This window comes from Cuculus canorus, chromosome 1 (genome assembly GCF_017976375.1).
Source record: "Cuculus canorus isolate bCucCan1 chromosome 1, bCucCan1.pri, whole genome shotgun sequence".
Lineage (NCBI taxonomy): Eukaryota > Metazoa > Chordata > Aves > Cuculiformes > Cuculidae > Cuculus > Cuculus canorus.
In genome coordinates, this window is record NC_071401.1 from 201,343,815 (window position 1) to 201,356,622 (window position 12,808).

A 12,808-nucleotide genomic window follows, 5' to 3' on the forward strand; every position below is an offset into this window, starting at 1 on the left:
ACGCTGTCATCAGAGGTATGAAAACAGCAGGTGAGCTGAGTGGCAGCTGCAAAACGAAAGAGCTTCCCTCTGACTGCTGGAAAACATCAGGTCTTTCCTACCAGAAAGATGTGAGCTAAATCTGTCCCTCAGATAGCCACTGTCATTTTAATTTCATGGATTTTATGGATACTCCAGGGATTTAACTTTGCTGTCTCAGCTGACTAGCCTGGCATTGTAGAAGGCTCAGGTTTGCTGGATCCATCTTTTGTATGAAGTGAGCCTTTTGAATAGTTTTTGCTCAAACAGACCCTGTCATCACCTGCAATAAAATTCTCACATTTAGTTAAACATTTTTAAAAGGATGTTGGTAAACAAACTGCGAATCAGTAGCCTGGTCACTATCCAACGGACAGAAGAGCAAAGAAGAAATGATAGGAATCAGTTTGATACCACCCGGGAAGGCCCAAGGATCTAAAGAGCTTTTTCATACTAACATCTAGGAGTGAGTAGCTTAACACGATCATAACAGAGATTTACTGAACGCATCTGAATGAATGAATCTCTCATTTTACTGCCTTCTATCTGGGGAATCTGGCAAATGATGTCCTTTATAATTAAAATAATAAGCTACATTAGTTCAGCCTACTTGGTTTTATGGGTGCATGCAGAAGCAATACATTTGAGGGTATTCTTCCCGTGCTCCTGATTTAGCTACAGTGTCTTTGAGAAGACTTGTTCTGCAAAGGATTAGAAGCATGAAAGTAGATCCCACAGACTCAAAGCTGGATTGCAGGATCAAGACTCGAATTAGAAAAGCACATAAGACAGAGCACCAGCAACTTCTGGAATCTAATGAATATCTGTAAAACCTTGTGTACGCTATGTAGTGGCACTAGAAAGCAAGTATTATTTCCTTTTTGCTATGTGTCTGTCTTGCAGCTGGGAAGAGTGGGCAGACAATACGACCAAACCTCTTACCAACATAACCAGGAGTCCCACAGGCTGTGGACATCACATCTCCTTTACCCTCCATCTTCGACAATCCAAAGTCACTGATCATGATTTTTGACTCTTCATCCTGGCTGTAGTAAAGCAGGTTCTCAGGCTAGAAAGGAGAACAAGTGAAACGGGTTGTGAAAATGTAAGTCCAGTACCAATGCCTGTTGGCTGATGCATTGCATTTAGTGCAATCCTTAGTTATATCACACAGTAACATAATTTGGTTCCCCCAAATCCTGAAGACTTGGTCTTACAACCTATATGGAGATTTTGTCCAAGCTCCTGTACGGCAAATGATGAAAGCAGCTGACACTATGAGCTTCCTGTAACTTCCTTGAGATAACAAACCTCTGCTCTGGCACCTCAAATAAGAGCTAAGGCTTCTCCCTTGTGAGATGTGTCTGCCATATCATCACTTCAGAGTGATAAAACAGAAGGATGCACCTGAAGGCTGGTAAATATGGTAAATCCAAGTAGTGTAATGAAAACTTTTATAAAGCATTTAAAGAAAAAATAAAGGAAACCAGCAAGTATTACAGAATTTTTGTATCTTCTCCACTGAAATAAGCTGTTACGAGAGAGGAAATACCTTTATAGTTAACAAGAGTCACAGCAAAGATGTTTTAACTAGGGCTGATTAGGAAAAATGCTACAGCACTAAGCACAGTGACTTGTTTACACTGAGGGAAAATGAAAGTGACTGCACAAAGCCCTGTGACTTTATATCAACATCATGTGGGCTGGAGAGCCGAACCATCTGCTACAGCACAGTCCTCCATCCAAATGTTTCAAATGTGCTACTGGCACACAGAAAAGCTCTTGCTAGGAGCTGTGAGAGCACACTTCTTCCCCTAATTAATATCTGGGACTGCAAAAAAGTTCACCATCTGCTGACACTCTTGGCAGCTTGGTGCTAACAGGCTGCCATTGCACCACCTGTACTCCGGGGTCTTCATCTATAAAAGTGATGGATATCCAGTACTTCAAAATAACCCTGGTGTAGACTTCTTGCCCAAAAGCTGGTACAGACACCCACCCAACATGCAACAGGTTTTGTTTATCAGCTGATTGTGTGGAAATGGCATGAACCAGCTGCTGCCACACAATGTCGTAACATTCCCTGAGACACATCCAAGCTTGGATTGGTATGAAGGAGCAACTGCCCTGCAGAAACACCAGCATCTCCCCTCCTCCATCCTGTAGCCTCCTGTCCTAGGGAAAGTGGGAATGAAGAAACACTGGGAGGGGAGAGATGTGTGTGTGTATGACATCACCTCCATCCTCTGAGGATCCTGTTTAGCCTCATGTTGAGGTAAAAGCACTTTCTGAGTCCCTGACCCCAGTGTGAAACCGTGTAGTAATGGCATTATTCATAGGACATGATGGCCATGAGAGGATCTACAAGTTGCATCCACAGCTGTAAGCCAGCTGGGACTGAGGCAAAGAAGGAGACAATTCTGTTTGTAAAAATAATTATGAAGTTGTACAATTTATGTTTCCTTCTCATGATACCTCATAAATCGGCCATCAGAATGCTGACACTGTTTTCAGGCACTGCATGACTCACACTCTGCCCTTTTTTGGAGTTACTCCTGATTTGTACTACCATGCTTCTCATCTGCTGAGGGGTTGTTAGAGCTGATATTAAAGAGAAAGGCAATTATTTCCCAACAATTTCTGCTAACTGACCTCAGGCCTCCACTTATTCATAATTAGTAAGGCCAACCCCCTGCCTATTTAAAACTTGAACTTATTTAAAACCAATTTGAAAGAACTCTGGTTCTCCAAGCTAGTTAACACAAAAAGTGTTAACAAGGTGGCTCTGTAGCAAGTGGAGTTGCTTCAGTCTTTTAGTCTTCTTTTGTATATCCTGGACTTCCCTGGACTTCATCTGCTACCATCTCTTGTTACCAGCTGCTGTGTCATTTAGATTAGAGACTTGGAGCAGAAACACGCTTTTCTCAGCTACAGCAAATACTATTTTGGTATATGAATAACACATAATTACAATAAATAATTGTTATAGATGTTTCAAGGGCTGTATTATAGAGTAGATTCTTTCCAAGAGTTTCATTTCAGGGGATCACAATTCAAAACTTGCACTTATATTTTGAGATCATAAAATGTCTTATTATATCCCTATTTTTGCCATCATGGTATGTTTGTGCTAGCAGAAATTCCCAGCAAGTGTTCCTCATACACCATATTTTGCGAGTTATTTTAAGAATTGATATGGTACTAACAAAGACTTGCAAACGAAAAGATAAAGGAGCTAGTCTTTGCCTCAAAACACCACTAGAGAAGGTTGGTTTGATCTAAATCCAGAATGTCCTTACATAAACCCTGAAAGTAATTTGTAGCTTAATTCACTTCCCAATTACCAAATCTTATATTTTATTACAGTAACTTTTCAATAAGATTAATCTGTTTTAAAGTAAGAGCTACAGCTTTCCTTTAGATTATAAAGAAAGGAATATTGAGAGTTTGTACAACTGAATACCTGAATTAAGAGGACTTGGACCTCCTTCCAAAACCTCTGGTTACAGAAAGAAGTCTGAAGTTACTTCCTATAAACCGAACTTGGGGGAAAGCTGGTCACGTTAAAATATTACACAACACTTCTAAACTGAAATGTGGTGGAATTCTTATAAATATGAGAATATTTCTATTCACTTCAGCATAAGAGCAGGAAATGAATGGAAACTGAAGCTGACACGTGAAGACTTGAGGAGATGGAAACTAACACGTATCTCCTTAAAGAAAACCCACTATTGGGGACTGTTAGAACTAAATGACATAACACTGAGGAGGAAATATTATTTGTGGACATCAGTGTAAATTTTCCTTCAGTGGATTCAAGATTTTTGCCTTAAAAAGGTGCCAAACCAATATTAAAAAAAAAAAAAAATTATTTCTACTTTCTATTATTCTAGTCTTTTCAAGTGAAGATGATAGAATGATGGTACAGGACTGAGGCAAGTCCCTTGCACAAGTAAAGTGTGGAAAAGCTTGCAGTCCTATGGGATTGACTCACACGTAGATAGAAAGACACCTGGAACTGAAGAGCTGCAGAAGAGAATGGTTGCATTAGACTGTCACAAAAGAAAACCATGTTTGCCTGTCTTGGGTGCTGCTCCATCTTGGACAACTCTGGTGCTGGTGGGTACACCAGTAATGGGCTCTATTTTGGCCCCACTGCATCACATTTTGGCAACAAGCACGTAATTTGTTATTTTCCACCACACAGCATTTCACATCAGCGCTAATTTTGGAGGAGATAAAAAGCAAATAAACAGTATCATCAACACAATTTTTCATCCATCTTAAGGCATAATAACGAGGATTCCTGGCACTGCAACCTTCACTAAGAAGAGTTGCCAAAAAAAGCAAACATGTAGTTTAATATCAGACTGCACTAAAAATACAATTAATTTAGAAATACACTTAAAAATTCATTTCAGATTTAAAAATAAAAAGAAGAAAAAAAACAAACTTCTTTGTAGCTCTTGACTTTATTAATGTTCATTAAGACTTTAAATAATGTGACCCGTTTAGCCAAATTCCTCTCTCTTCACATGGGGAGGATTCAAGGCCACAGCATCAACATCCAAGAAAATTCCTGTTTGAAGCACCCCTCCAAAACACAACCAGAGGTGTTATTTTATTCACTGAATTCTTCAACTCTGTAGAATTAACTAGCTCAGGAAATGAACCCACAGCTTTCTTTTACCATTTGTATCTTTTTCTAATATCTTCTGCTAATTTGTTATTTAGAATACTAAAGATGGGGAGGTTTAGCTGTGTGCTATGAAATACAAGCCTTTCAGGTTATCTTAACCACAGTTTATGCTATTGGAAGGAAATAATAGCGAAATAATGTTTTGGTTTTGTTGGTTTTTTTTTTTTATAAGAAAAGCTGAGAGGTTTTGATGTGATAACACGGTACAGCCGAAAGGAAAACTGTCTAAAAATCAAATTGGCACACAATGTTCCTTAGAAGAATCCTCACTGATAGCAGTGTCTCCAAAAACACTGGTCCAAATAGTATGATAGTAAATCACTCAACTTTCCCACGCTATTTATTGTTAGAAATTATTAATAAGTGAAAACAAATATAGCACAGCAAATCTGCAAGATACTTTATTGCAGTAAACACTTCTATCCCAGTTGGGATGAGTTTCCTGCCTTAATGTAACATTTCAGGTCTTAATGAAGGACTTTTTTCCCCCATGGTGTGTGCAAAACTTCCATTGTAGCAGCACTGATTGCAGCATCCTCATCAAGACCAATTATGATGGAAGGATGCAGAGACTTCAAAGCATCCATCTTACAACAAAACTTTACTGGAACAGCCACTCCCAGCTGAAGGCTGGACTTACATGCATCAGACTCATATAATTAAGCAACTTTTATTAACGTTGCCCAGAGGGCTGAGTCGTGCTACGGTCGTACCTTGAGATCTCTGTGTACGATGCCCATTCGGTGCAGGTAGTAGACAGCATCCAACACCTGCCGGATCAGGGTGCTGGCATCCTTCTCGGTATAGAACCCTTTCTCAACGATGCGGTCGAAAAGCTCTCCTCCAGACACTCTGGAAAACATAATGGGATGCAGAAATCTGAGGACATGCTTTGTAATGTGGTTTCTACTTCATTAAAAGGATGGTCAAGGCCATACACTAGTCACAGGGAGTCAGAGTACACGTCCACCTGGAACTCTGGGAACTCCCTCGCTGCCCCAACAAACATTTGGGTTTGGTTTTCTCATAGTCCAAGCACTGGTCATGCTATAATGGGAAATAAAATATATCACACATCAGAGAGCGGTCAACAACTCTCTAGAACTTGCAGAAGGAAACCACAACTATGCTCTAGCAAGAACCAGGGAAGCAAACACCAGTTTCCATGCTGTCTCACCCTAGTGCACTCCGTATAGGCAAATTTGGTCTACCCTTCCTGCTGGCGCTGACTCACTGAACTTGTAAAGCTCCCTACTAGTATGATCCCCTGGGGCTCATTTTCCACTCCACTGACCAAGGCTTGGGTTTTGCCCTGGAGGAATGGTCCCATTCTCCTTTCCCCACTGGCAAGTAAAATGCATACAGTAGTTACTGCTGTTCCTATAGAGCGTTAGTTCATTAAAGGACTTCTGGTCTCTGGCAAATTTAAAGGATCTCAGGGGTCCCCCCCGCATTTACTCATAGAGGTACGTTCATCTACCAGCCACAACAAACTCTTCAGGCAAAGCACAGCCTCTGCCCAGCACTGGTAGTAGACAGTTATTGATGAGGGAGAGCAGATTATCAGTCTGATTAATCACCACATGACACAGGTAGGGAAGGGATTCCACAGCCTGAAGAGGAAAGAAAACAAAACTTTGACATACCACTATTTAATGTGTGCTATATTACACTTTTCCTCTGCCCTGCTAGAAATGACACATTCTGAACCCAATCTTAAATAAAGAACGGATACATAAAAACTACCTGGAGGAGTATCTGGGGAAACAAAAGAGGAAAGAAATGTTTGAGTAATTGAAATAATAAAACTGTCAGCAAAAACCTGCCCTACTCTGGTAAATAAAAGATTTCCATTTTAACAAGCAAAACCTATTAAAAAACAAAATGTATGTGATATGTTTTTTCAGCAAGTTGCACCACTTAGCATATCATAAATAGCACAGTAAAACTTTCTTTAAAAACGAGCCTAATAAAGGCAAAATAATAAATTATTACCATCATTAAATACACATGGAGTGGGAGCTTGCCATTATATGAACACTAGGTAATTCAGCCACAGCCATTCTAAGCAATAATCTGCTTGAATAATGCCATGAAGTCACTTCCCAGAGAAGTTTGGAGTTTGGAATGGAAGAGAAGGCTACCACTAAGAATGAACACATTCAACTTCGAAAAGTCAAAGCAACCTCAGAAATAATAAAGAAACCCAAACCAGATAATCCTCCTATTATGTGCTAGGCAAACAAACCAAATACCTTGCTGAAATGTTGGCATTAAACTGAAACTCTGCAGTAAAGTTGAAGTTCACCCAGGTTCTGAAATCCACCCAGGAGACCTCTGGGCATACCAACAGCCCTGGAGTTTGCTGCTTGCTGCCAGCAGAAAAGGGCTGAAGCAGCAGTGCCTGGATGACAGCAGGGTGACAAAAACACCCTGATAGTGGACCTAGTTGGAAGGTCTATGACTTACAGCACAGTGGGGAAGGAGGGCATAGCAGGTAGAGGCTGCACCAGCAGCAGTGCCATCACACAACAACCTGCTTGGAGACGACACCCTGAACACTGCACAGAAAAACTTCAATTACAACTCTTTCTTTCACAGTTTCTCACAGTAGGATTTGTATTTATCATATTTGTATATACACACCTCTTTATATATACAGGGTGTTGCTCCGAGTCCCTCAAAGACTTAGACTCTATGTCCAAACCACCGCATGCCTTGTGCGGGGGGGAGAACGGACACACCTCACTGTTCGCTGAAGGCAGATACAGTTTTATTGAATCTCCCTCCTATTAGTTGACTGTCTTTTTATATTTCCCCTGCAGCCCTTTTGTTTCCCGTGGATTGATTGCACTGAAAATTGATCCCACACAGTAATTAATATGACTGAATATAGCACATTTCCCTGTGAAAACACTGTGCCGTTTTGCAACTTCATACAGTTTTGTTATATTCAAGATATGGGCTGTTTAGTAGATACTGATATACGTCACATGCTTTCCTGCGCAAGGGCTCTCTCCTCTGACATTTGCAAAGAGTATACTTAAACAAATATTTATTCATTAAAATGACAACGTTTCTCCCCATGCCAGCTCACTCCCCACCCCCCTTAAGCTTCATTCTTTAATGAAAAGCTTTTCTTATTCAAACTTAACCCAGTGGATCTACTGTACCCAGTCTCAATCTGTTTATAGTTTTCTTTCAACACATGGAAAATATTTGCAACCCTTAAATGATGCCTTGCAAACCAAGGCTTAATCTAAGAACTCAGGAGAAGCAGCTGCTAAATTCACAGCCACTTGCTTATTCAGAGTGGCAAAAGCAGCCCAGGTACACAGAAAGAGTTCAGGTATCATCTTTGCTCCTATCTATTCGTGTGGTGACTCTGTGTTACGTACGTGGGATTTGCATTACGTGTTTGCACTCACTTGTGGAGTCTCCCTGCTGTGCGCAAGTGTCACAGCTGGAGTTCACCTCCCAGGGATGCTCTGCAACTCAGCCCCCAAGGCCATAGCTACTTTCTGTGTGGAGCTTATGTCCATATGGCATTTCTCCTCCAAAATAGGGTCAACTCAACCATAATATCATTGGGAATGCTGCTGCCTATATGGTGCCCAAGGAGGGACAGAAATCAATGCTGTTCCAGGAGCAAACCAGCAAGGACAACTGAGGGAGAGCATCTGAGCATATGCTAGCCTTGCAGTAAAAAAAATATACGAATAAAAGAACAAATAAATTCTGGAATTAAAAATATCTTAGTCATATATTGATATTAATGTATTCATGTTACCCTTTCTTTCTCTTGCTGGTACCATCTGTGTGTACAGATAAATCCTCTCATTTATTCACCCCTGCATTCCCCGGTGTTATCAACTGTAGGAACCTTTCCGCTTGTTTTAGGAGCTTGAAAAATAACACCCTTTGAAATATCACTTTGACTGCATTGCCATTTGGCAAAACATTGATGTTTTCCTCCTTTGGAGTACTGACTGGAATTGCTCTGGATTGTTTACTGCCTGACAGTTTAATTGCTTTTTGTCAAAAGTCATATTGGTGAACTCATCAGTGGTGAATTCACATGGAGAATCCCATCAAAGCTACTCAGAGCTTGTAGGCTTTTCCCCCAGAAGCACACGGAGTTCAACGAATGCTTTACTGCAGTTCAAGCTATGATCCAGCCTCCATTGGACAGGGCATCAAAGCCCCACCAGGCTGGGTTAGAATAACCAGCGAAAGGAGGCAGACATCCCTAGGGACTTGCAAATACTATTTAAACCTGCAGATTAGGGATGCCAAGCAAAAGGAGGGCTGATTTCAGAAACTTGGAGCAGGAGACATCGCAGGCCAATATGAAACATAGTTAAAATAAGAACACTACCCTAAACCCGTGAACAGTTCATTGATCTGAAGTTAACATGTTTGCAATTTCCTACAATATAAATCAGAAAAAGCACATAACTCGGCCCCTGGGGCATGAAACTGGAAGTGTGAGGTGAGATAAGAAAGACTGAAGGGACCATTCCTGGGAAGTTCTGGCTTTGAGCACTAGTTTTCTCTACTGAAGGAATTCTTATTAATACAAATATTTCCATTTTTAAAGTTTATTTTGATTTTAATGGAGGGGCTTTCTGTTTGGCTTTAAACTTCCTTTGCATTGTGAAAAGGCATGAGAACCAGAGAGCAAACTCAGCCAGCTCACTGTTCGAAATGAAAGAGAAATTGGCTGCCCTCGACTCATTGTTCAAACGATGTAACACGTAAAAAGAAAATGAGTAAACAGATTAATAGATTTTAGACCCAGAAAGGAACATTATGATTATTCAGCCTGACCTTTTGCAAATAAAAGTGTGTGATTAAAATTCTCCTTGTGCTAATAATCTAAGGTGTTAATCAGGCAGGGACAGATATTGCTATAGAAATACTCTGCATCCTACAGAGACTTGCCTTATTCAGTACACGTCTCGGAAAACTGCACTGGCTTTCTCATTTGCAGCACATCATAAAATATTCAGCCTGAATGAGGCAAAGACTTTCCTTGTTATTGCAGCTTTAAATCACCCACCTTAAAAATCTAATGGTAAGATAAATATACACTCCGAGGCTACTGAAGAAAGGATGCAAGTTTAATTTTGGCTTTTTTTTTCCATAACACAGGTGTAGACAGACACGGATAGATGTGTTAGTACTCTCTCCTTTGATAGTGCTGTTCAATGCAACCTTGCAGCAGGATTTATTCCGGGGTTCCTCAGCCTTTCATCACCACAGCAATGGTGGCTGCACCAGAGTGCTACTTCTCACTCTGAGGAGCTGTTTTGGAGACGTTTGGGCAAAAATGATACCATCATCTCTCAGAACCAAATTGAGTGAGATAAAACTGTTTTTTTCCAGCATTAAAAGTTTCATATGACATTTGCTGAGCAGCTGTAGTGAGGTTGTGCTTTGGAGAACAGAATACTGTTTCCAGTGGGACAAGACCATTAAGTCTCCGGAAAGCTCAGCTCAAGGGTGTAATGCAGTTTGGCAGTTAAAATCTTTGGAGAAAACATTTTCCTTAACAGAAGCCCTACTGCAGAGTTCTTTTGAGGTCCATGATTTTTCACAGTCAATGTTGTCTTGTTTTATTCAAAATTTTAGTTAGTATTCAAATATTCAACATTAAAAATTTCCCCTGGTTCTGTCAGCAGTAAGAAGTGTGGCAGCACTAACAGCAACCAAATGACAAAGGATCTCAGGTTTTTAAGTTTCTTGTGACTAAACCTTACTGATTGACAGCTTATGACAGCCTTTCAAATGCCAACAGCCCACTTGCCTCCATCTATGCTTGTTCCCCCAGGCAGTGGTACATGGAGACCTAGGACCTGCCAGCTACAGCAACATTCCCCCAGTGCTGCTATCACTATTTATGAGGCATTTATCTGTAGTAAAGAAACCTGCACTGATAACCCTACCATGCAATGAAATCTTAAGGAATATCATAGCAAACTTTCCTATCTTTAGTGCTCTGCTGAGGTATACAAACACCATGACGACAGAATCGTAGAATCACTAGTTTGGAAAAGACCTCTTAGATCATCGAGTCCAACCATTCCTACCTGCCACTAAACCATGGCCCTGAGCACCTCATGTCCCTGAGCACCTCGTCTACCCATCTTTTAAATACCTCCAGGGATGGAGACTCAACCACCTCCTAGGGCAGCCTCATGATGCCAGTGCCTCATGATCCTTCCTGTGAAACATTTTTTCCTGATGTCCAGTCTGAACCTCCCCTGGCACAGCTTGAGGCCATTCCCCTTTGTCCTGTCCCCTGTCACTTGGGAGAAGAGGCCAGCAGCCACCTCTCTACAACCTCCTTTCAAGTAGCTGTGGAGAGCTGAAGATGGGCACATTTTTTTCCCACTCCTCTGAGCTCTTATATTTTGATTGGCACCTCCACAGGAGCCAAGGAATCATCTAGTATTAGCAGCCTGATCACACTCAAGTGTGCTCCTTGTCATGGAGGATGGCGAAACACTGGAACAGGTTGCCCAGATGGGTGGTAGAAGCCTCATCCCTAGAAACATGCAAGCAGATCAAATGGGGCTCTGAGAAACCTGATCTAGTTGAAGATGTTCTTGCTCATTGCAGGGGTTGGACTAAAAGACTTTTAAACGTCTCTTCCAACCCACGCTGTTCTATGATTCTATGACATATATGTTGGCTATCCAGTTTGGTTTTCTTCATGACTTTGCATTAAAGGAAAAGCCAAAACTAAAGCTCAGCAATGGTGACTTTCACCTGTGTCCTCCATGTCAATCAACAGTTTGATGTCACCACATGTGAATCCATGCATACAATGTATTCACCATAGGTTTTACCCTGAAAAAAACTACAGCATTTAAAAAAAACACTCATTAAAATATGAACAGTGTGCATTAAACAGCTCAAAAGTTTAGTTTTAAAGAAGCAATTACTCCCTGATTTATTAATTTCCTTACACGCAATATCAGTAAATCAGCCCAAGCACACCCCTGCTCATTTTTTGTAAATGTATGTATTTGTGTATATATGTATCTACACTTAAGTGATTTTGTTGCCTTAAAGATTCCCATTTTGTCTCTAGAAAACAGGAAAGTAGAACTCTGCAGACAAATTACTACAGAAAACACATTTTCCAGTGTCTGAGGGCTGGAACAATATATTTCCTAACTGCTGTCATATTCCTCCAGCTCTCCATAAAATAAGTGGATAGTTAAAACCTGGAGGAGATTCCTCACCTGACAGCAATTTAAAAGTAGGTCATGTTTCAGTACTAATAGGTTGGGTTTGTTTTCCTTTTGACTTGTTTTCCAATGGAAACCAACCTCAATGTCCTGCCAGCATCAACTAGGAAGAACAGACTTTTAAATAATGAGAATTGATGTAATTGAAAATCAACACTGTAAATTATGCAATATATAGTAAGCAATTATGAATAGTAAGATGAATGCAGCACTAAAAATCAAAAAGGATCACAGAAAAGTACTGTAAAGTCACTCTCAGATGGAGCTTAAACAGCCCAGCTTTTCTGTCAATAGCACTTAACAGAAATTTGCTTTTGTGTGTCTATTTGTTTTTCTGAGTCTCATTTCCCTATGCTTTCTAACAAGTACGCTTGCAGGCAGATGTCATCATGGGAACAGCTGACGTTAAGCATAATACTTGCTCCAGTGCAGAAAGAGCTCTGAAGCTCCTCATATCATCTGTATCACACATAAAGTCTACTTTTCTTTAGTTTTTCCCTAGGACATACAGCTTTGAGTTGTTCTTCTGTCCTGGACAAACACACTCAAGAAAAATTTATTTTGAAGCAAAAAAAAGAAATGCACTCAATATATGCTGTTGCAAAATTCACCTTGTGCAAGCGGTTGGTAGAAACAATACACAAGGAACTAAACATTAGAATCAAATAAACCAACCTAACTCTAAATCATATAGGTATCTTGTTCTATAAAACTCTTACAGCAACTATATTTACATACATTGCAAAAAGTCATTAATGTGCCCTATGGTTTTTGAGACTGTGTAAAGAAATTTGCAGAGAATTGATAAAGAAAAACCACAGAATTCTAG

The 12,808-nt window shown here is 40.3% G+C and overlaps 1 protein-coding gene across 4 annotated transcripts in view; it reads right to left on the bottom strand.

The window, feature by feature from the left end:
* Positions 1 to 12,808, bottom strand: part of CAMK1D (calcium/calmodulin dependent protein kinase ID) — a 239,589-nt gene that overhangs the window by 44,587 nt on the left and 182,194 nt on the right. For all 4 annotated transcript variants that reach the window (XM_054073244.1, XM_054073261.1, XM_009568859.2 and 1 more), the window contains exons 4-5: positions 5,434 to 5,572; positions 961 to 1,087 (exon numbers count right to left, since the gene is read on the bottom strand). In XM_054073244.1, the coding sequence (XP_053929219.1) occupies positions 961 to 1,087; positions 5,434 to 5,572 (266 nt within the window). The remainder of the gene's footprint in view (positions 1 to 960; positions 1,088 to 5,433; positions 5,573 to 12,808) is intronic.